Below are 25,139 nucleotides of genomic sequence, written 5' to 3'. Positions count from 1 at the left end.
TGGGAGGAAGTGATTAATTCCTGAGGGCAGCAAACTTTTTCTTTTTTTTCCTTTTTTTTTTAAATAATTTTTTATTAAACTTTTCCAATGAGGGGGCAACCTTGTCTGGTGCCCCTTGTTAAATAAATTTCGTCGGATCTAAAGTGGTTCACACAAATCTGTGCGGACGGGGAAAGATAAAATGCTCTGATTGTTTGTTGGAATATTGGACCAAAATTCATAACTTTAAGTAGTTCCTGTAGGTATTTAGGCTCCACCCTGTCGAAGGCCTTTTCGGCATCTGTAGATAATATTATTGAATTTATTTTGTTTTGTTTACAATGGTTTATTATGTTAAGTGTTTTTCTTATACTGTCTGCTATTGTACGGCCTGGCATAAATCTGCACTTTGGTCGTCATGCACATAATTAGTGATTATTTTATTTAGTCTAAGGGCCAAGATAGTAGATAAAATTTTGAAATCATGATTTAAAATAGAGATTGGCCTATAAGAAGATGTTAGCATTTTGTCAGAGCAATGTTGGTTACTATCAGTAAGAATTTTGCCTTCAGACATTTAGATCTCTTCTTGACCAAGGATCCCAAAAGAAATCTGCAGGAAAAATAACAACATGGTTTTTCTACTACAAATTGCCAATAAAAGATAGTTCATCAATTTTCCCAGCCTTTCTGTGCATGAAATAGCATGTAAGTTCTCTACTCCAGTGAAGAGAATAACACAAGAGGAACTCACAATACTCTTTCGATAAGGCTCCATGGGATTTTAAGTTTTGACATTTATCCTGCTCACAGAAGTCTCTAGTTGAGCTGCTAAAATGTGGCCTCTTGTGTCCTCTGAGAAAGCAACTTCTGGCTCGAAAGCATATGCACACGGGCAAGATTTAACAAAAAAGTTGGCTGAAACCAATCCATAGTTATGTTCTTTATCAATTTTCTAGACTAATTGTCAGCTATGCTGCCATGAATGTTGGGGAGGTTGGTCTGTGTCTGGTTAATTGCTATTACTTTCCTTTCAGGTTAATTGCTATTGCATTCCTTTCTGTGCTTTTTTTGCTGAGTGCCGAAACGCTTATCTATACAGATGTGCAGGAGAGTGTTGTAGTGTCTGGGATTTCATTAGGTGACTTGGATAGTGTTCGTTCTCAGCTTTAGCTACCTAACGGTCTCTAAGCCTTAGCCCGCGTGCGGGAGGCCGCCTAATTGGGCAGTACTGTGTGTGTGTGGGTGCATACGAATACCCTATATCCTATTATGCCCATGGGGCCGCCGCTATTCTTAACAGTGCCTATGTTACTGCATCTATAGCTCTGCAATAAAAGTATAACCATTCCTGAATGCGTGTACTTCGTTGTTGGCTGTGGGTTCTGACACTAATGTCCATTGTTTTTTTTTTTGGTAAACAAATTTTTATTTTCTCAGGAATACAACATGTACGATTAAATCATTTCATTCTATCAATTGTCTACCCCATTCCCAGTTCCTCCCCTCCCTCCAATGGCTTCCCACAATGCTTCCACCCCTGCACCAAATTACTTCATATCATCAACAATATCAGTTTCTTATCATTACAATCTAAAGATAACATCATTTGACTTAATATTGATCTAAACATATTAAGTTTTGTTTCACATCCCAGTTCTTTTTCAGATATATTTTAAAGTCACTCCATTCTTGAAAAAACACGTCGTCTTCTTTGTTATTCAACACTAATGTCCATTGTTAATAATGTTCCAAACATTCTATGGATTAGATGTCACTGACTTGTTTATACAGTTGTTGAACACGAAAGGATGCCAAGGGGGAGAATTTATTGTGCGAGTGAATCCTCTAATTGTGTAAAGTCCAGGAGACACAGCCTTTGAAACTTAGTCGCCACAAGAAGAATCATAAAATCACAGAGTCGGAAGGGGCCATGCAGACCACCTAATCCAACCCCCTGCCCAATGCGGGACCAGCCTAAAGAATCTCTGACAAGTGTTCGTCCAGCCTCTTCTTGAAAGCTGTCAGTGAAGGGGCGCTCACCACCTCTCTAGGCAGCTGATTCCACCTTTGAACCACTCTGACCGTGTAACAGTTTTTCCTGATATCCAGGAAAAAACTTCCTGCATGTAATTTAAACCCGCTGCTTCGGGTCCTCTCCTCCGCTGCCAACTGCAACAGCTCCTTGCCCTCCTCCAAATGACTGCCTTTCAAATATTTAAAGAAAGCAGCCCCTGGTTGCATCATGACATTGTTGTACTCACATTTTATGAACCACTTTGTACTCTGCCACTGCCTAACAGGTTTAACTAAGTAGGTGTGCTTAGCACTTCCAAAATACAGATGATTCTAACATCATGGATGTATTCAGGTATTAACTTTGGTTCATTTGTGACTGTTGTTTGAATGCAGGCTGGGAAGAAGTCTGAAATGCTGATACACAGTTATGCTACCCATGGCCTTGCTCGTTCTGGCCAGCTACAACTGCGCATGTTTCTGATGTCAGTTAACCTAACTAGAATGAAAAACAGTAAGCACTCTGTAACCATATCAGTTATATAGATACAACATGCAGCTTCATTGCTTCCAAAAGAAAAGTGTATTGTTCTGTTAGGAAAAGAAGAACTCTGCCTGGGAACAACACAACACCCCCCCCCCCCCGGTCTTAACCCAACGGGAAATAGGTGATGAAATTTGACAATGTTTGATGGAACCAATAATTCTGTTTTATTTCTCCGATGTAATGTGAAGTATAAAATGCTATTTCACCCATTGTAACATTTGAAGAATCTGTTGGGTATTCAGGGTTCCAAAACCCTTGAATCTGTATTCTTCCTTATTAATTAATAAATTATTTTTTTGGTTTACAACTCTACAGGACGGCTTTTGTGTGTTTTCTCAAACTGGCCTGGGCAAACACAATCAGGGACAGAGGTTCTGTCTTACAACATCAGATTCAGTTCTGACCAGCCTTTCGGTAAGCAGACCAGAAAATAGCTCAAGGAGCATGTGAGTACTATAGGATTTTATTTGTGGATTAGCAGTTGGGCAGCTCTAAGGCACCTGCCGTTGAAAGATATGGAATAGGTTAGCTATGTTTTGAGCAGAGACTCAAGGATTTGATGATGCACTAATAACTGGACAGCACAGTTTTAGTTTCAGCAGTGAAACTAAGTATTGTGAGTTCCTCTTTGGGACATCTGGCATAAAAGGCCAGTGCTTTCTTTTGAGGTCAGGATATAGACATCTGAGATCTCGACACGTTGGTTGTAAGAACTAGAAAGAACTTCAATGATATGACAGACAACACATTACAGAATATCAGATGTCAGGGGTCATTTCCTGCAGGAGCGCACAGGAGCGGAGCTCCGGCAGTAAAGAGCCCAGGGGGTGGGCACATGCCACAAGCCCCACCCCCTGCTCTCAGCAGCCCTCAGTCAGAGCAAGAAGCAGCCAGGTTAGTTGCAGAGGCCCCCACCCCAGCCCAAAACAGTCCAGTGGCACCTTTAAGACCAAGTTTTATTCAGGTACAGGCTCTCCCTCCTCTGCGAGGACAGATCTGCATGTTCCCCCCCCCCAATAGCTAGCAATCCAAAACAGTCCAGTGGAGTGGTGGGTGTTGCCTTCTGACACACTTCCAGTGATGTCAGGGGGTGCGGCATATGCAAATAAGTTATGCTAATGAGCTCCTGCACCTCTTTTTCTACGAAATGACCCCTGTCAGATGTCATTTCCTTGGTGGAGAATCCAGACTTTCGCTCAGATTATTTGGAACGTTGGTTCCCTTTTCTTGAATATATGGAAAGACACAGTGAGCTTAAAAGGGCACTTCCTGATAATTTGAAGGTTATAGCTACATACTGAATAGCTGCTTGGTTTTATTGCTCTTGTGTGTGTTTGTAATTATGCCGTTATGGTCGTGGTTCCTAATAGTATGTGCTACTGTAAACTGTTGTTATACCATATAAATAAAATATTATTAAGGCAACAAAATCTTGTGCTTCTCGCAGTTCTGATGCCACAAGATATCTAGCTGACGGTCAGAAAAGTTGACAAACGTGACCTGAATAGAAGTTGGCAGCACTGAAAGCTGACCAGTCAAATGACTGCTAAAAGATGAAGATGATGATGTCTTCCAATAAGATGGCAGGCCAGTCACTGGCCAAACAAAGTTATATTTATGGGCCTGTTTGTTTTTAAAGGAAGACTGATCTCTCTCTAACAACAGGAGATCTCCCAAGCCGCTGATTCTTGTAGGGATAAATTATAGCAGAAAGATACGTAGTAAGGGTTTCAAACTGGATACGGCCTGATGTTTCGCCAGTAGCTGTGACTGGCATCCTCAGAGTTGTAACACAGAAAGATAGAGTACGCTCTGTGTCAAGGTGAGAAGAAAAATGGTAGGCAGGTAATTCATATCTGCTCAGGAAGGTGGGGTACGTCTGAGTCATTATCTTGTAGGAGTTCCCCAGGCTATGAACATGCTAATGGAGGAGCTTTCCTGAGGAGGTTCTTTGCATATGGATGGGCTGTTGAAATTCTAATCTTATCTGCAGTGCTGTTGTAAGATGTAGAGCATTTTGTGTTTTTCAGGACAGGAAACCATGCCCTATTTATTTCTAAACTCTCTTCTTTCCTGTTCAAACTGTGTTTATGTTTATGAATTTCAGTGGCTTCCCTGTGTAATCTGATACAGTAATTGGATGTGTTGTCCGGCCTTTCAGTGTCTTGGAATAAGATACTGTGTCCTGTTTGAGTTAGGCTATGTTCAGCCACTGCTGATTTTTCAGGTTGGCCCAGTCTGCAGTGTCTTTCATGTTCTTTTATTATTGTCTGGATGCTACGCTGTGTGGTCTCCTCAACTATTCAGTTGGCCACTGAGGGAGAAGACTGTTAGAAGACCTTTCCAATAGATGACCTTTCCAGTCCCCTCCCCCCAATTAACTCACACACACTGACATGGCAAAAGGAAATTAAGATAGCATTGAACACTTTTGAGATAAAAGTTTGGACAATGGACACTCATATAAATTGTTGGGATTCATGCATTGAGGGTGTGCAAGTGGAAAATTATTCTACATGGACATGAAGGGAAGGATCTCTCCTTTTAACAGAAACACCTTATACCTTACCGGGTGGCACTCTGTACTGGGCTTTGGGGTGGTTGTGGTGGGGTGACCACTGGAAGAAGGAGCTGCGAATTCCCTGCACGTGAGAAGGGAACGACCCATGGAGTGCAGGATTCAAGTTAATGCAAGCAAGAAGCAATAGTAAACACGGATATTCAGTCCACCTCAGTACTAACTACAGAATAGGGCTACAATCCTGGACGAACTTATCTGGAAGAAGATCTAAGAACTCAGTAGACTTCCTTCTAAGTAAACATTTACAGCAGGGGTGTCGAACTCATTTGGTATTCTTTTTTTTATTTAAAATAAAAACATGCTTAAAACATGAGCACTCTTGCAATATTTTGTTTATTTAACAATGTCTGATAACTGACCCCTCTTACTCTGAATTATTACATCAAAATGTTAGTGCTGTTGCAAACTTGAGTATGCTGTTCAGGTGTGTATCTGTAAGCTACAAACCTACGATGACGCAGCAGCAGCAGCAGAACTGGAAGCAGCAGCAGAAGACAGCCAGTTCCACTGCGGGCTTTATAGAAGCCCTAAGAGGGCCTGATCTGGCCCCCGGGCCACATGTTTGACACCCCTGGTTTACAGGATTGGACTATACGCAACACAGTAACGGTAGGCGAAAAAAATGAGTTACCCCAGACAAAACTTTATTTAAACAAATAAACAGCACACTGGCATAACACACATTTAGTTTTGTAATCCAAATCATTGGGCTGGATTTTAAGGACTGGGAGCAGATTTCTGCTCGAGCAACAGAGCTTCCCCACCTCTCCTTTCCCAATATAGCCCCTTAAAAGCTGGCCCTGAACGTTCAGGGGTCCTTGGGAAGGCGAATTCAATGTGGGTCTCCTCCCCGTCTTGGCACAAGTCACACACTCGCACAAGGGCATGTCTGGATCCCAACCCAGGTCTAAAAGATCTACTAGTTCACATTCTGCACTTTCACTTTGAGATTCACGAACCTCTAAAAACGGGAAGGTTGCCTTAATGAAAAACAAATCTTCCCAGCTCTGGAGTGCTGGCTCATGTCTTGATTTTGTATACTTTCCTAACTTCTATCTCTTTCTTTCGCATGATGGGAGAGATCTAAGGGCGGCGCAAAGTAAGAGGAGACAGACTGTCATGGACGAAGGTTTTGGCTACCATTTTGCAGAAACTCATCAGGGAGGCCATTTCCCCAGTTGGGGTGGCGGATATGCCCCGCCCAGCTCCCCCTGATGTCACTTCTGGGGAAAACCTGGAAGTGATCACGGGCGCTTCTGGGTTCTCCCCATATGTGACATCATCGTGTCCATGCTGTCACCAGTTTCTATTCTTCTCTCACACTGCCTCTCCAACCTGTGGCGTTCAACAAAAACTCAAGGTCCTGGGTCTCCTACCCTAACTGGGAAACAGGATTGGGCATCAGAGGTTTGCTGGCAAGGGATGCTCTCTATTCTTGGTGCTTGGGGGGGGGGCAACAGTGGGAGGGCTTCTAGTGTCCTGGCCCCACTGCTGGACCTACTGATGGCACCTGGTATTTTTGGACACTGTGTGACACAGAGTGTTGGACTGGATGGACCACTGGTCTGATCCAACATTGGCTTCTCTTATGTTCTTAGGTCCTTAAGGTATAGATAGGAACTCTCGGTCTGGGGCAAGTGATGCTCTGTACTCTTGGTGCTTGGGGGGGGGCAGCAGTGGGAGGGCTTCTAGTCTCCTGGCCTCACTGCTGGACCTCCTGATGGCCGCTGGTATTTTTGGCTACTGTGTGACACAGAGTGTTGGACCGGATGGGCCATTGGCCTGATCCATCGTTGACTTCTCTTATGTTCTTAAGTGCACACTGCTTTTGTGACATGCTTTTACCATAGAGTTTCCAGCTATTTCTAAAGCTAACGACCATTGCTTCTGGGTTTCCCATCACACTTGTGATGCCACCACCCCTCCATGTTCCTACCCCAATCACTGGTTGGAGGGCTCGGCTTAGCCACCCCAATGCCCACACTGCGTTCCTGACTATTTATGATACACTTTTGATGCATTGTCTTATTAATGGAGCAAAGTTAAGAGTCCAGTGGGCACCTTTAAGTCCAACAAAGGTTTATTCAAGGTATGAGCTTTCCTGTGCGTGCACACTTTTCCACACTTTTTTTTTTTTGCACATGACAGCTCACACCTTGAATAAACCTTTGTTGGCCTTAAAGGTGCTCACTGGACTCTAAGTTTGTGCTACTGCTTTAGACCAACACGGCTGACCACCTGGATCTGTCTTACGGATGGCAACACACAATTGTTTCGTACGTTTTTTCCCAGTTTGGTGCCATGGTGAAGTGCGCGGACTCTAATCTGGGAGAACCGGGTTTGATTCCCCCACTCCTCCACTTGCACCTGGCTGGATGACCTTGGGCAAGCCGCAGTTCTCTTGGAGCTGTTCTTGAAAAGAGCAGTTTCTGTCAAGAGTTCTCTCAGCCCCACCTACCTCACAGGGTGTCTGTTGTGGGGAGGGGAAAGGAAAGGAGTTTGTAAGCCGCTCTGAGACTCCAACTGCTCCTTTATATACGTAAGGATTCGCCATGGATTCCGCATGAAATCAAGCTTTTCTTGTTGATTTCAAAAGATGCGCAAAGCATCTCAGGGAATAAGGAAGAAGAGAAAAAAGTACCCAAGGGACTGGAACTGAATTTCATGTACCAGCAAAAAGGCAAGGATTTTATTCAAGAAGAGAAGACAATGACTGGATAATAAGCATACCCACAGACCGCTGCTGCTGCTGCTTCCAAAAGAAAGGTCTCTGTGGGGAAGTGGAGAGAAAGATGCCGGTACTCGAAGCTAGCTAGCTCCATGACGAAGTGAGATCAGGCGGTGGTCCAAGGAGGTGGACTATGGGGGCAGCAGCCTCCACCCCCTCGCTTTCCCTCGCTGCTACCCTTACCCAGGAGCTGGATCAGCCAACACCAATGCTCCCTCTAAGCTGTGGAGCCTTGCGAGCAAAAATTCTGCTTTGTGAGCTGCTGGCAATCAAGGTGTGAGTGAGCGATTTGGCTCCAATGTTCCCTCTAAGCTGTGGAGTCTCGTGAGCAAAAAATCTACCTTGTGAGCTACAGGCATTAAAGTTGTGAGCGAGCGATTTGGCTATTGCATCAATTAGTTTGCTCTGGAGCCCTCCTTCCTGAGCTAAGACAAAACATATGTGAGCCGGAGGCTAAAAAACTGTGAGCTGGCTCACACTAACTCAGCTTAGAGGGAACAATGTTTGGCTCCTGCATAAATTAGTTTGCTCCTTCCTGAGCTGAGACAAAAAAGTAGGAGCAAGAGGCTAAAAACCTGTGAGCTAGCTGACACTGACTCAGCTAGAGGGAACAATGTTTGGCTCCTGCATAAATTAGTTTGCTCCTTCCTGAGCTGAGACAAAAAAGTGGGAGCAAGAGGCTAAAAACCTGTGAGCTGGCTCACACTGACTCAGCTAGAGGGAACAATGTTTGGCTCCTGCATAAATTAGTTTGCTCCTTCCTGAGCTGAGACAAAAAAGTGGGAGCAAGAGGCTAAAAACCTGTGAGCTGGCTCACACTGACTCAGCTTAGAGGGAACACTGGTCAAGACGCCTCTCGCCCCCCCCCCCCCAAGGCAGCTTTTAGAAAACAACAGAGCCAACTGCACGTGCCCAGCGGGGCTTCCTGAACTCTGATGAGATTCTCACATGACTCTGGGAAGGACTGTTTGGCAACACACAACCAGCGGTGACGTGCTTAAAAAGGACGGAGGATAAATATGTTGACTTTGTATTTTTTGTAAATTGTTTTTTGATAGCTGTTAAGAAGAGAAAACGTTATTGTATTTTTTCAAGGAATGTTCATGTGGACTTGTTTATGATTAAATTGCAAAAGTTAAAAATAAAGTGATAACCAAAAAATGACCAAGGATCAGGGGGGCGGGCGGGGAGGAGTGTTCAGCTGCTCTGGATGGAGGCGGCAGGGAACCTAAGAACATGAGAGAAGCCAGTGTTGCATCAGGCCAGTGGCCCATCCAGTCCAACACTCGGTGTCACACAGTGGCCAGAAATACCAGTGCCATCAGGAGGTCCACCAGTGGGGCCAGGACACTAGAAGCCCTCCCACTGTTGACCCCCCCCCCAAGCACCAAGAAGACAGAGCATCACTTGCCCCAGAGCCCCTATCTATACCTTGTGGCTAAGAGCCACTGACGGACCTCTGCTCCATATGCTTATCTAACTCCCTCTTGAAGCCGTCCATGCTTGAAGCCGCCATCACCTCATGTGGCAGTGAATTCCATGTGTTAATCACTCTTTGGGTGAAGCAGGACTTCCTTTTATCTGTTCTAACGCGACTGCTTAGTAATTTCATGGTCTGCCCACGAGTTCTTGATTGTGAGCAGTATTCCCTCTAAGCCAGTTTGGTGTAGTGGTTAAGTGCGGGGACTCTAATCTGGAAGAACTGGGTTTGATTTCCTCATTCCTCCACTTGCTCCTGGCTGGATGACCTTGGGCAAGCCGTAGTTCTGATAAGAGCTGTTCTTGAAAAAAAGAGCCGTTTCTATCAAGAGCTCGCTCAGCCCCACCTACCTCACAGGGTGTCTGTTGTGGGGAGGGGAAGGGAAAGGAGTTTGTAAGCCGCTCTGAGACACCTTTGGGTAGTGAAGGGCAGGGTATAAAAACAGTCTCCTCCTCCTCCTCCTCCTCCTCTTCTTCATCTTCTTCTGTCTCTCCTCGTTCTTATCAAGTATGTTACTTCCTAAACAAACCTTTATCTACTCTTTAATCAGGCTGTGCACCATTGCTGGGTCAATTATTCTGCCAACAGGATGTTCATTTCGGTTAATGGGGTCCTTTTGTCCATTTGTGGCAGACTGTGGTCAGGAATCTGTGGGCTATGTCTGCATGAGGGAACTGAAAGGTGGTTGGCGTTATCCAACCTTGTCCCGTTGAGCTCTGTAAGTCTCTAATTGGAGCCTTTGAGCCCACAGAGACTGTTTATTTCCATTTGAGCAATAAAGAAGGCTCCGTTTGTATTGTCCTTATAGCTTCAAGGAGAAAAGCATGTTTGGTGTAGTGGTTAAGTGCGCGGACTCTAATCTGGGAGAACCAGGTTTGATTACACAGTCCTCCACTTGCAGCTGCTGGATGACCTTGGGCAAGCCGTAGTTCTGATAAGAGCTGTTCTTGAAAAAGAGCCGTTTCTGTCAAGAGCTCTCTCAGCCCCACCTGCCTCCCAGGGTGTCTGTAGTGGGGAGGGGAAGAGGAAGGAGTTTGTCAGCCGCTCTGAGACACCTTTGGGTAGTGAAGGGCGGGGTATAAATCCAGTCTCTTCTTCTTCTTCTTCTCTTCTAAGCTGAATTAGCGTGAGCTCACACATTTTTGTCTTCGCTCAGGAAGGGATGGCTCCAGAGCAAATTAATTTATGCAGCAGCCAAATCATTCGCTCACACCTTTAATGCCAGTAGCTCACAAAGTAGAATATTTGCTCACAAGGCTCCACAGCTTAGAGGGAGCATTGCTCACATGAGTTTTTTAAAATATATATTAGATGCCTTTAATTGCAAGGCAGAACCTGTTGCTATTATCTCTTCCTTCCCCATCCCTGCACCAAAAGGGCTGCATTGTTAGGTCTTCGTATCCTTCTGAAATTCATGTATGCAGGGGCTGGTTCCAGGGGTCAATGCCTGCAGGAGCACACAGGAGCAGAGCTCCGGCAGTAAAGAGCCAACAGTGGGCGGGAACATGCAACAAGCCCCACCCCCTGCTCCCAGCTGCCCTCAGTCAGAGCAAGAAGCAGCCAGGTAAGTTGCAGAGCTCCCCCCCGGCCCAAAACAGTCCAGTGGCACCTTTAAGACCAAGTTTTATTCAGGTACAAGCTCTCCCTCCTCTGTGAGGACAGATCTGCACATCCCCCCCCCATAGCTAGCAGTCCAAAAGAGTCCAGTGGAGCCTGAGCGGTGGGTGTTGCCTTCTGACACACTTCCGGTGAGGTCAGGGGGTGTGGCATATGCAAACGAGTTACGCTAATGAGTTATGCTAATGAGCTCCTGCACCTCTTTTTCTACGAAATGACCCCTGGCTGGTTCCATGTTCTGGGGCCCCTGCGCAAAGAGTAACTGCCTCCCCCATGCCCACCACGAAGTCCCGCTTCTGGCCTGTCTGCCAATCCACGTGCCCCCACCTGCCGGTGCATCCTTCCTCTGACAGCTCATAAATTCTCCTACCGCTTTCAGTCACAGCTGGCCACGCTGCCTGCACACCCTTTCTCCAATGATGCTGGGTGGTGGGTGAAGTAGGGTTTCCAGGGGACCGGAACGGGGAATTTCGGGGGGCATTTTGGGGATGGGGGTGGACGTCACGCGACATCCCCGATGCGATGATGTCATCCAGAAGTGTCCTCGTCACATGGGGGGGGGGTGCTCTGGTATTTGGGCAGACTCTATGGTTTTTTCCAGTCCCAAAACCACAGAGTTTGGCCAAATACCAGACCATCCCCCATGCGACACCCCCAGTGTGATGATGTCACTTCCAGGTGACATTATCATGTAAGGGATGTTGCATGGCGATGTCCCTGTTTGGGGGTGGGGCTTCTCCTGCCAGCCAGCTGGCTGGCAGTGGGCTGAAGCCCCGAAAATCCGGAGGGGTTCCCTGGCGCTGCCGGGGGAATGGCAACCCTGCGGTGAAGCTAGGAGGGCCACCAAGAATGGCCGATTCAAGTTCAGTATCACCAGAAAGGCCAACAAGATTTTGGGGGTATAGGCTTTTGAGGGTCAACGCTCCCTTCATCAGATACAAGTTGGAACAGAGATCTCTGAGTCCTTATATCTCAATTAGAAGGGGGGGAGGGGTGTTGCAAAGAAGGAACTCGGGATGCAGAGGTACAATGTGCACTGTCATCAGCTTAATTAGAAGCAGAGGGGGAATGCTTGGTGGCAGAAAATCAGCATCTGTAGTGAGATAAGAATCCGATGTTCCTATTCAGACCAGGGGAGTTTATTGTTCTGAACTCTGAATAAACTCAAATTCAGGAATGCTGACGCTTTGTGCCTTGCCCACATACCCTTACCCAGCAGAGCTGGGTGGCATGTGCAGCTGGGAGCACAGAAGAAGAGAAGGTTTTTATACCCCGCTTTTCTCTACTTTAAAAGGAGCTTCAGTGGCTCAAGTGGTTAAGACGCTGAACTGCAGGCTGTGGAAGGTCGGCAGTTCAGCAGTTCAAGACCTGGGTTCCTGCATGACGGAGTGAGCTCCCGTCTCTAGTCCCAGCTCCTGCCAACCTAGCAGTTCGAAAGCAAGAAATTGCAAGGAGCTAAATAGGTACCGCTTCGGTGGGAAGGTAACAGCGTTCCGTGCGCCTCGGCATTTAGTCATGCCGGCCACATGACCACGGAAACGTCTTCGGGCAGCGCTGGCTCTTCGGCTTTGAAACGGAGATGAGCACCGGAACCCTAGAGTCGGATTCGACTGGCTTTCGAGCAAGGGAACCTTTACCTTTCTCTACCTTAAGGAGTCTCTAAGTGGCTTACAATCGCCTTCCCTTCCTCTCCCCACAACAGGCCCCTTGTGAGGCAGGTGGAGCTCTGAGAGAGCTCTGAGAGAACTGGGACTGGCCAAAGGTCACCCAGCAGATCTCACGTGTTTCCAAGCAGCTAACAATCGTCTTTCCTTCCTCTCCCCACAACAGGCCCCTTGTGAGGCAAGCGGCGCTGAGAGAGTCCTGAGAGAATTTCGACTGGCCCAAGGTCACCCAGCGGGCCTCATGTGTCTCAAAGTGGCTTACGATCACTTTCCCTTTGTCTTCCCACAACAGGCCCCTTTGTGAGGCAGGTGGGGCTGAGAGAGCGCTGAGAGAACTGTGATTGGCCCAAGGTCACTCATCGGGGTTCACGTGGAGGAGGAGTGGGGGAACCAAACCCGGTTCTCCAGATTAGACTCTGCCGCTCTTAACCACGCCGCCGTGCTGGCTCTTAACCACTACACTACAATCGCCTTCCCTTCCTCTCCCCACCACAAGCCCCTTGTGCGGCAGGTGGGGCTGAGAGAGCTCTGAGAGAACCGGGACTGGCCCAAGGTCACCCAGCATTGGTGACAAACCACTCACAAGCATATCGTGGAAGGACGTGAGTGCAGCCATTGGAGGAGATGTGTGAGTAGGGAGTCAGCAGCATTGGGCCCCACCAAATACGATGAGTCCCGGCTGCCGCCTCATCTCAGGCTATGCTGACGCCGGCCCTGCATGCATGAAAGCACACGCCACACACAAAGTGTAACATAAGAACATAAGAGACGCCAATGTTGGATCAGGCCAACGGCCCATCCAGTCCAACACTCTGTATCACACAGGGGCCAGAAATACCAGTGCCATCAGGAGGTCCAGCAGTGGGGCCAGGACATTAGAAGCCCTCCCACTGTTGACCCCCCCCCCAAGCACCAAGATGACAGAGCATCACTTGCCCCAGAGTCCCTATCTATACCTTGTGGCTAATAGCCACTGATGGACCTCTGCTCCAGATGCTTATCTAATTCCCTTTTGAAGCCGTCCATGCCTGTAGCCACCACCACTTCCTGTGGCAGTGAATTCCATGTGTTCATCACTCTTTGGGTGAAGAAGGACTCGGTTCCCACACTCTTATGCTCCAAAGCAGCTGCATGCCTGAGAGGGCTACTCAATGTTTTGAGATTATGAGGCTCTGACTCCCTGCCCTTCCCCCTTGAAAATGGACAAAGTTTGAAAATGATGCTTAGTGGGAATAACTCTTAAGTACGTTTTCGATCCCCGACCCGGAAGGACCACCCTAGCCCGATCTCATCAGACTAAGTCAGGTCATCCTTGGCTAGTTTTTGTTTTCTTTTTTAATTGTATGGCATTGTGTGTGGGATAGCCAGGAGATCCAAAGATTGTCTGGCAGCCAAAGGTTCTAGCTCCTTTAGCGTTATGCACCGCTAGATGGCGACCTAGACTTGTTTTTTTGGGCAACAGACATTTCAGAGGTGGTTTGCCATTGCCTGCCTTTGCATCACAACCCTGGTATTCATTGGAGGTTGCCCTTCCAAATACTACCCAAGGCTGACATTGTTAAACTTCCAAGATCTGACAGGATTGGGCTAATGTGGGCTATCCAACTGGTTAGTATTTGGATGGGAGACCACCAAGGAAGTCCAGGGTTGCTAGGCAGAGGCAGGCGCAAACCACCTGTGTTCATCTCTTGCCTTGAAAACCCTACTGGGTCGCCATAAATCGGCCACGACTTGACCCCCACCGCATTTTGGATATGGTGAAACAACCAGGAGGTAGCTTTTTTTGCATATCTATCTTCCCTTGCGTGCAATCTCGCTCCTAAAGTTCTAGGAAACACCACAACCTAGAGATGTTTTTAGAAATACACACACTGATTTGGTTTGTTTACATGATTCCCCCCCCCCCTGTTGGAGTGCAAGATTACGTCCTCAGACTAGCTATTCCGTGGTTGAAATCTAAAGAACACCTTGGTTTACCGACCCATCAAATGCACCATTAACCTAAAGGCATCTTCATCCGAACTGAAAGTCAGTTTCCAGATACAGGACGGGGCATTTGGGGTGGCATGACTGAAGGATATGACAGAGCTTGGTTTAGTATTTTGAAAAGCACAAGACAAACTGCTGTCTGAATCACAGCTTTCCTTAACGGTGTTTGAAAAGACAAGCTCGATTTCCGTTGGATTCGTTTTCTCAGGGATAACCAGACACCGGAGTTCACTCAAACCATGCAGCTGGATTCTGCTGAAATGCTCAGGTGCACAAAGCAAAGATCTAGTTGGGTAGAACATACTATCATCTTCTACAAGGCCTATGTGAGTATTAGTAAGGACGAGTGATCGGAATTTGCCCTCTAGTTTCACAGTCGTATAGAGCACTACCTGAACATCTCCTAAAGGGGGTTTGCCGGTTCCCATATTTTCATGGAGCAAGTAAACTAGATCGGCTAGACGGCCCTCGAAATTACATGTCAGCCGGACACCATTGTCCAAAACTAAGTCAGAGACTTTTGAAGTCCAGTCCAGGGAAAGTTGCAACAGATCTCCTTTGAGGAGCTTGTGATCTAAGCAAGCGTAATCTGAGAACGAAACCACAGTGCTGAGTATGTCCAGGCATAGCCTTTGTGTGAAAGACCGGTCGAAGGTAAATATTGTCATTGCATTATCTTCACTAGAACTCAAAAGGCGAACGCTCTGCCCACCGTACCCTATTTGGAGTTCTCTTAATGCGGTGACGGGGAAAATGAGAAATATTTCCAGAGAGTCTTGACCGCTCTTCAGGGGGCTGGCTGACGGAACAATGGCGTAGACAGCCGAACAAAGTAAGAACAAACAGGCCGCCTTGGGCACAGGGTTTTCACAGTTTCCCACAGCGATCCAATATACGCCTCTTAACTCTTCAGGCTTGACATACATTTCGGGCAAGACACAGCTGACATAGTGCAGTAATTCATCCAGAGGACGCAGCTGCAATTGCAGAAACCTGTCCGAAAAGTACATAAAATTCCGCTTCGGCACAAGGCTAGCTTTGCCGTCTTCATGTTTGCCATAGAGACTCGATGGTTCGGAGTGTACTGTTCCACACGCATCGACCGCAGCTTCTGAATACATGAATTCTATGGTGTCTTCATGCCGCACGAGACATCCTGGGCTATCGTTTGACCCATCGGTAGCCAACTCATCCATCGAAGGAGAGCTGCTCCCCCTCCCGCCCACAAACATATTTAGCTGCATTTTCTTCAGAAACGGGAAGCTTTTAATTAATGACACCGCTTGAGTACACGTCTCGTTTTTGTCACAGAAGCCGGCGAGATCTTGGAGGTGTCTGAAGACCCGGCCGCCTTTAATTCGGGAGCTGGTATCTCGGTAAACACTGGCAAATTTGCTGAATAGATGGCCCAGGTCGTAAGTGGGCTGCGTCCGCATATCGGACACTGGGGGGTGGCTTTGGGGGGCGCCCGCGACGCTTTCACACTGGCTGGATGCTTCCGCACAGGCTTGGGCAATTGGGTCGCTCTGTTCTCCACGAGAGAGAAAAAACCAAAAGCCACCCTGATATTTCACAGAGGCGGACGGTTCCGAGGCAGGCATATTGTGGACATGGAAGGAATCGGATTTCGTTATCGAGCTCTTGGTTTTCCAGGGAGAAACTTGTGGGCTTGGGCCTCCAGAATGAGGGACTACCAGCTGCCCCTCTGACGAGTGAATCGTTCCACCTCCGTCCCGAATCTGAAGAGGAGATTCTGTGAAACGCTTTGAACAACTTTTCTTCCTGTTAACCGTTCCGGGTTGAGTCAAGTCACATTCATTCCTGCGCAGCCAGCCAATGTATTCCCATCCTAATTGCCTCCTTTTATACGAATCTCCTTGAGCCATACAGAACGGGAGGATTCTTCCCCAATTAGGATTGAATGTGCCCGGGCTTTTGTCCTGCTCATTGAAGCCTGCTATTCTTGTATCTTCGCCAATCAGGTTACAGCATTGGATGTCCTCATTAGATAGAGCGCGAAAGCCATAAAGAGGCAACCAAAGCTGTCTTTTCTGTTTAAAATGTAAAAAAGTTACAAGGTGCCTTTGTTTGCTTACCAAAAACCCCCCAAAAACCCCTTTCTGATTCAATCTTTAGGCATTGATTTAAGTTGTGCTGCGCGACGCTGAATTAAAAAGCAGTGAAAACAAATTCGATTTAATGAGATCAGTTCTGATTCGAGAAGAGAAGAGAAGCCATAATTTTCGTCGGCCATCAAATTGCCTTTAGAACAGTATCCATTTCACTTGATTAAGTTCTGGAGGATTAATTTACATTCCTAAGTCAATGGTGGAAAAAAAAAATACTCCTGCTGTTCGTCCAAATGGAGACTGACTCCTCTAACCCAATTCTTTCCTCAAAGCAAACTTTTAAAAAATGATAATCAGAACTCACAGAAAAAAGTTTTTTATTTAAACATGGGGCTAGATCCCACTATCTTTTCCACACAGTCTTAACCACTTCCCCTTCTCAGTGATACAGATCAAAGGAAGTCCTTCTTCATCCAATGAGTGATTCACACATGGAACTCACTGCCACAGGAGGTGGCGGCGGCTACCAGCATGGACGGCTTCAAGAGGGAATTGGAGAAACATCTGGAGCAGAGGTCCATCAGTGGCTATTAGCCACAAGGTATAGATAGAAACTCTCAGTCTGGGGGCAAGGGATGCTCTATATTCTTGGTGCTTGGGGGGGCAATAATGGGAGGGCTTCTAGTGTCCTGACCCCACTGCTGGACCTCCTGATGGCACCTGGTATTTTTGGCCACTCTGTGACACAGAGTGTTGGACTGGATGGGCCATTGGCCAGATCCAACATTGGCTTCTCTTATGTTCTTATGGAGGGCCCCTGGTCCCCGGAGTTTTTTTGGCAGTCAAAGGAGGCTCCTTTTTCACCAGAAGAAACCAGCCAGCTAGATGCAGTAGTTGATGTGTCAGACTAGGATCCGGGAAACCCAGGTTCGAATCCCCATTGTGCCATGGAAGCTCGCTGGGTGACCTTGGGCCAGTCACATGCTCTTGGCCTAGCCTACCTCACCAAATTGTTGTGAAGATAAAACAGAGAAGAGGAAAATGATGTGAGCCCTTTGGGTCCCCATTGTGGAGAAAGGCGGGTTATAAAAAAAATGAATCTTTTTATTTCCTCTTGGGAACAGAACGACGCAAATGAATCTGTCAAAAAACAGACAACTGAAGACGTGCAACAGTTTGCATACTATACCTTTGTCCTAAATGCTGAAAGATTTGAACTTAATTCATCCAAGCTGATTGGTTTTACACTATACCGATAGAAGAGCGTATCTTCTCTGACAACTGAAATTTGGACACATTTCTATGTAGAAGGATGAGAATGAAGTACTTACTCATAGACATATTGTGTCTACTTTACTGATCTTTGAAAGGGATACTGTTGAGGCAAAAAGCCATTAAATGAACGATTAGCACCATCGCCACCAGTCAACTCATCTAAACCCCAAAGCTTTCCCAGAGCAGAAACTTTAATTTCAATCCTTTTTCCCGCTCACCATTAATCTTGCTGGAATACAGAATTCTAATTACGCTGCAGAAACTTAAAAAAGAAAAAAATTCATTAAAGAGCATGCCATGATTTAAAATTAGCCGTTCTTCGAGCTGACAGGCTATAACTTACCTCATACTTCAGCTTGCGCTGAACGGCACCGTTCTGAAACTTCTCGTTATCCTGGAAAGCAAAGACAAGACACAGTTCATAAGGTCTTATTCTGAAAGGGAAGGGGGGGGGGGAATAGAACAGAGCCATCTGTGACAACAAGTAGTCTAATCCAGCCGGGATACTGGAAATGGAGCCAATTATCGTCCCAACTGGCACTAAATTGGTTCAAATTCAAATAGTTGGATGTGGCGGGGGGGATTCCCCCCCCCCGACATCCAATAAAAGAATCTCCACCCCAAGTGACTTCCAATGAGCAGAAAAATCAAGTTCGAGTCTCAAGACACAGAGATGGTTCTTCACCTCAGAAATGATCTAGGCGCCTCAACAAATTTCTGATCTGGGCACTGAACAGACGGTTCTCTCAGTGCCTGGATCACTCCTCTGAAGTTACAGCTGCGGACTTCTGGATTCTAGTCTAGTAGCGTCTTCGTGACCAACGACATTTTCAGGGTGTAATCTTTTGAGCGCCAAAGTTCCCTTCCTCAGATAACTGTATGATCCAGGTCTTTTTTGGTAGAAAAAGCACAGCGGGAACTCATTAGCATAATAGGCCACACCCAATAGCAGAAACTCATTAGCATATTGGGCCACACCCCTGACAGCACCACTCATTAGCACATTAGGCCACACCCACGTCACCAGAAGTGTGGTCATCCAGCCACACCCACCTTTTGCTTCTTATTCTGTTTACCCTGTTTGTTGTCAAAACCCAGGGCCTTTTTTTTGTAGCAGGAACTCCTTTGCATGTTAGGCCACACACCCCTAATGTAGCCAATCCTGATGAGTTTCTGTTTCTGCTGGGGGGTGTGGCCTAGCATGCTAATGAGTTCCTGCTGGGCGTGGCCAACTCAGGAGCCAGCCAGAACTCCGTTCCTGTGCGTTCCTGCCCCAAAATAGCCCCGACTGTATCTGAGGGAGGCAACTCTGACTCTTGTTGCTCTCTAAGGTGCCACTGGACCCAAATCCATCTGTTCTACTGCAGACCAATACGGCGAATCTTCTGAAATGATCATCTGGATTCCGAAATCTGATCCAGGCATTTGCAGAAGATCAGCATTCCCCCCCATCCCCCCGTGTCTACAGTCTTGGCAGTAGAAGAGAGCAAGAGTCCAGCAGTATCTTAAAGAATAAAATATGCCCTGAGAAGAGCATTATGCTCAGGAAGTAAGAACCTCCTGGTTGTCCCTGGCCCGAGAGAGACCTGGCTGTCCTCAACCTTTTTGGGCCTGGCCCCTGCCTGGTGGAACGCTCTACCTGAGAACATCTGAACCCTGCAGGATTTGTTACCTTTCCGCAGGGCTGGTAAGGCAGAGATGTTTCACCAGGCTTTCAGTGGAGGACAGCGATGGTATAACTCTGTGATCTGGCACTCTCATACCCCCTATGTTTCCCCCATCCTATCTTTTATAATTGGCTCAAGCGGTTAAGACGCTGAACTGCAGGCTGTGGAAGGTCGGTAGCTCAGCCGTTTGAGACCCGGGTGTGCCGCATGACGGAGTGAGCTTCGGTAGTTCAGCAGTTCGAGACCCGAGTGTGCCGCGTGACGGAGTGAGCTCCCGTCTCTAGTTCCAGCTCCTGCCAACCTAGCAGTTCGAAAGCAAGAAATTGCAAGTAGATAAATAGGGACCACTTCGGTGGGAAGGGAACAGCGTTCCGTGCGCCTTGGTGTTTAGTCATGCCGGCCACATGACCGCGGAAACGTCTTTGGACGGCGCTGGCTCTTCGGCTTTGAAATGGAGATGAGCACCGCAACCCTAGAGTCGGATTCGACTGGCTTTCGAGCAAGGGAACCTTTACCTTTTTACCGGGAGGTCGGCAATTTTCTTTTCTTTTTTTAAAAGAATTGTATTTGTCTATGCATGGAGGAAGGGAAAGGGGAAAGAAGGGGAAAAGGAAAGATACAGAAGTCTCTCTCTCTCTCTCTCTCTCGCTATCGAACCAATTTAACATTCTGCATGTGAGTCTTCTCATTAGAACTTCACAAGTATTACATCTATCATTCTTATTCAGTACTTAAGTTTTAACCAGTCATAAAGTGCCCTCCAAGGTCCCATAAATTCTTCTTCCATTTTTCCTTTCAATATATTTGTCAATCTGTCCATTTCAGCACATTCCATAATCTTCAGTATCAACTCATACAACGTTGGGATATCTTCAATCTTCTCCATGTCATTGTGAATGAAATTCTGGCTGCTGTTATAACACGTAAAATAAAGTATCTATGGTTCTTCTCTAAGTCATCTGTTAAACAGTTTAACGGAAATAGCTCTGGCTTAAAAGGTGGAGGTCGGCAATTTTCCATACCAGGAATTCTGATTGTTAGCTATTTTGGAATTGCTAAAACTTTTATTAAGGACTGTGGTTTTTCTTGTTGGTTTTAATTTTTTTTTAAAAAAACATATACTTTTTGTATCTCCCTGTTGTAAGCCCCCCCTGAGCCCTGCCCACAGGGGAGGGAGGCATAGAAATCTAATAAGTAAGTAACAAAATTTGTGGCAGGCTATGAGCTTCCTTGTGTCACCACTCACTTTTTCAGCTACAGCTAGAATGGGAGTCCACCTGTCCTCATATCTTGTGTGGTTTCAGATGCTGAATAACAATAGCTGGAAAATGACAATAGCAGGCGTGATCGGATTAGGTTTGATATGCACCTGAAATCACTCCCCTCTCCAAGATATAAGTACAGATGGATTCACATTCTAGCCGCATCTGAAGAAGTGAGCAGTGACTCACGAAACCTTCTAAACTGCCGCAAATTTTGTTAGTCTTTAAGGCGGTACTGGACTCAAAGAGTCATTAACATGTGGCATTTACTGCCAGGGTTAAGTGGTGGTGGCTACAGGTACACAGCCAGCCATGAACTCTAATCTGGAGAACTGGGTTTGATTCCCCACTCCTCCTCCATGTGGGTGACCTTGGGCCTGTCTCAGTTCTCTCAGAGCTCTCCCAGCCCCACCTGCCTCACAAAGTGCCTGTTGTGGGGAGAGGAAGGGAAGGCGATTGGAAGCTGCTTTGAGACTCCTTCGGGTAGAAAGAAGCGGGGTATAAAAACCAACTCTTCTTCTTCAGCTGGTATAGTACTGAGTCATAACTACCCTCTAAAGCTCCCTAGAGAAGGTTGGATTGTGCCCTATATATTTAAGCAACCTATTAATATTATTTATCAGCATTACTATTCTTTATTTTACAGATTAGCCTGTGTGTGCGGCTAACCCTAAATCTAAAGTACTTTTGAAGGGCTAAATCAACAGGAATAAGCCATCTTGCTCATATATGCATAGAAAGATTAAGGCGCTTCTGAATGTACAAAGAGAGCAGAAGTTAGAACTGGTTTCTTAAAAGGGGAATGATTTATTCCAGTGTGAAAAAGTAAGTAAAGTTTTATTAAACAGTAAGTTTTATTTCTTTTTTTAAAAAATGCAGGCATCAAATCCCAGCCTGGGAAAGAGAAGGCTTAGAGGGGACATGATTACAGTCTTCAAATATCTGAAGGGCTGTCATGTAGAAGATGGAGCAGATCTATTTTCTCTTGCTCCGGATTGCAAGACTAGGTCTAATGGGTGGAAATTACAAGGGAGTCGATACCAGCTAAATATCAGGAGAAACTTCCTAACTGTCAGAGTGGTTGAGCAGTGGAACAGTCTGCCTCGGGAGGTGGTGGATGCTCCTTTGCTGGACGTTTTCCAGCGGAGGCTGGACGACCATCTTTCGGGTCTGTTGCAGGGCTATCTTTTGGCTACGCTCCTGCAGAGTGCAGGGGGTTGGACTAGATGACCTGCAAGGTCCCTTCCAAATTCTATGATTCTAATCATGGAGGAAAGTAAAGGAAATACCACTTAGTGGAGATAATTTCTTTAAAAAAATTTTTTTTATCACAAACTAGGACCTGAATATTTAAAATATTTACTTGCCTTTAAAGATTCCATAGACTGGAAGAGGCTGTTATTGTTCTCTGCAGAAGGATAGTGAACATTTTGAAGACGTCTCTGAACTTCTTCTTCAATAAAGGCATTGATTCTTTAAAAAAATCAAATTGAAGATACAAAAAAAAAATCAGAGAGAGCAATATTACTCGGGATGCACATTTGGCTGTATCTGAGCCAAATAAATAGCCGAAAAAGACCTTATCGGTATTTTTCAGCTACTCTTTCAGCCGAATATATATTTGTGTATTTTTAAGCTATCTGATATAGTGAAGCTCCAAAAATCGCCCCAAACTTTGGGATTTTTCAGAACCACACGATAGCTAAAAATAAAAGGCATTTAAAAGGATCATAGTCCCTTTAAATGCCTTCCGGGTGAACAGGAGGCTTGAAGAAGGCAGCTGGAGAAGGCATTTAAAGGGACGATGAGAAGGCATTTAAAGGGACCATGAGCCCTTTAAACACTTTCGGAGTTCAATTGCAGCTTTCAAAAAGCATTTAAAGGGATTGCAATCTTTTTAAACGCCCTTCCCCCCCTCCATTGAAAACAATGAAGGATGGAGGCACCTTCTTTGGGGGCCCACCTTTTTGAAACTTGGGAGGTTTTTTTTGAGGAGAGACACCAATAGCCAAGCCGCAAATTTGGTGCCTCTACCTAAAAAAACAGCTCCCTGCGACCCCCAGATACTCCCGTATTGATTCCTCATCATACCCTATGGGGACCATTGATTATAATGGTCCCCATAGGGTATAATGGAACCAAAAAAACTCAGGATTTCAAAAAAAACCCCAGTGTACCCTCTAAGCTGAGTTAGTGTGAGTTAGCTCACCATTTTCTAGCCCCCGGCTCACACATTTTGTTTTAGTTCAGGAAGGACGGCTCCAGAGCAAACTAATGTATGCAGCAGCCAAGTCGCTCGCTCACAACTTTAATGCCAGTAGCTCACAAAGTAGGATTTTGCTCACAAGACTCCACAGCTTAGAGGACACATTGAAGGCAACTAATATTTTAAATAAATAAATAGGAGCATGCAGCATGTAACCCTCGTGCCTACATAATTTACTTATTTATAATCAGTGTCGTCCTATATTTCCTCTAAAAGACAGCAGGATTGTGGTTAAACGCAATAGAGAAAAAAAGATAACGTTTCTCAAGAAACAACCCCAAGGGAATCGGCAAGAGGGGGAGACTATGCTATTGGTTAATGCTTCATACTTCCTTGATGGCATTAAGTCAAATTTCCAGGCGCTATAGAAATAAAAAATCCTAAAAACCCTTCAGGCCCTGCTTTTAAGAATTCAAAACTCAGGAACTACTCTAAGCGGGGGAAAAGTTTTATTTGGAAAATATTTCAGACTCTTCGCAGCAAAAAAAAAGAAGGGGGGGGAGAACTGTGCCATTTTAAGGTAAAGGTAAAGGTTTTCCTTGCTCAAAAGCCAGTAAAATCCGACTCTAGGGTTGCGGTGCTCATCTCCGTTTCCAAGAGCCAGCGCTGTCAGAAGACATTTCCGTGGTCATGTGGCCGGCATGACTAAACACCGAGGCGTACGGAACGCTGTCACCTTCCCACCGAAGTGGTACCTATTTATCTACTTGCAATTTTTTGTTTTTGAACTGCTAGGTTGGCAGGAGCGGGGGCCAGAGACGGAAATCTGTCCATTTAAAAAAAATACTCATGTGGAAAACTGGGTCAGCATTTTTTTTTGGGAAGGAACGAGAACACGTTAAATGGGGACACGTACCGATCGTCGACCAATGGAATAAAATGGGGCGGTGTTTTTGTAGCATTAGGAGACGAACTGCTAAGAGACGGCTTCTCTTCTCCGCCACTGAGATGCCCCCTTTCGACGCCGTCGCCTTCGCAGATCTTCTGCTTCAGCTGCTGTATTTGCAAGTCCAATCTGTCGGCAAATTCCAACGCACGTTATTTAAGACACGTTAAATCGCAGTGGGGTTTCCCAAGCTCTGCTGCAGAGAGCTCCCCCAAGTCAAGCCCCCAAGGTCCGACCCTATCCATAAGAGAGACCCGACAGAGATTTAGAGAAGTTGAAGTTGGCATTTCTCAAAATGTTCTCTCCAACCTTGAGGGGAGAGCAGCAGTGTGAAAAAGAGGGGCCTGAAGAGTTTTACAGAAGAAGAAGAAGAGGAGGAGGAAGAGGAAGAAGAAGAGGAAGAGGAAGAAGAAGAGGAGGAGGAGGTGGAGGAGGAGGAGACTGGATTTATACCCCGCCCTTCACTACCCAAAGGTGTTTCAGAGCGGCTTACAAACTCCTTTCCCTTCCCCTCCCCACAACAGACACCCTGTGAAGTAGGTGGGGCTGAGGGAGCTCTTGACAGAAACTGCTCTTTTTCAAGGACAGCTCTTATCAGAACTACGGCTTGCCCAAGGTCATCCAGCCAGGTGCAAGTGGAGGAGTGGGGAATCAGATTAGAGTCCGCACACTTAACCACTACACCCAGAGAAAGGGCTTTGGCTCAGTGGAAGAGCCTCTGCTTTGCACGTGGAAGGTCCCAAGTTCAATCCCCAGCAACTCGTTTAAAAGGACCAGATAGTAAGAGATGTGAAAGAGCTCAGCCTGTGATCCCGGAAAGCGGCTGCCAGTCTCTACATAGACAATACTGATCATGATGGACCAAGGGTATCATTCGGTATTTATTTTATTTTTATTTATATTTTGGATTTATAAATTCCCCAATCCCTGTATACACAGGGCTCTGGGCGATGTACAACAAAGTTAAAAACAATGTTAAAATAAATAAATCGTATGTGAATCGTCTAGTACTAGCACTTGTAATGTTTTTATATTTATACTGTTTATGATTTTATCTATATTTGTTTCAGCTGTTTATTACAAAAGGAAGCCCTTCTTCACCCACAGAGTGAT

General features: G+C 46.1%; 1 protein-coding gene across 1 annotated transcript in view; it reads right to left on the bottom strand.

Moving 5' to 3' along the window:
* The window catches only part of KIF16B (kinesin family member 16B), a gene marked incomplete at its 5' end in the record, with an annotated part of 222,113 nt that overhangs the window by 74,550 nt on the left and 122,424 nt on the right, over positions 1-25,139 (bottom strand). The window contains 3 exons of the mRNA XM_015419818.1: positions 18,289-18,339; positions 22,242-22,347; positions 23,997-24,155. Coding sequence (XP_015275304.1) covers positions 18,289-18,339; positions 22,242-22,347; positions 23,997-24,155 — 316 coding nt within the window. The remainder of the gene's footprint in view (positions 1-18,288; positions 18,340-22,241; positions 22,348-23,996; positions 24,156-25,139) is intronic.

The sequence above is a fragment of the Gekko japonicus genome, unplaced genomic scaffold (assembly GCF_001447785.1).
Source record: "Gekko japonicus isolate JY-2015 unplaced genomic scaffold, Gekko_japonicus_V1.1 scaffold2574, whole genome shotgun sequence".
NCBI classification, from domain to species: Eukaryota; Metazoa; Chordata; class Lepidosauria; order Squamata; family Gekkonidae; genus Gekko; species Gekko japonicus.
Note: the sequence above shows the minus strand (reverse complement) of the source record. Positions and strands in the feature narration are given on the sequence as shown.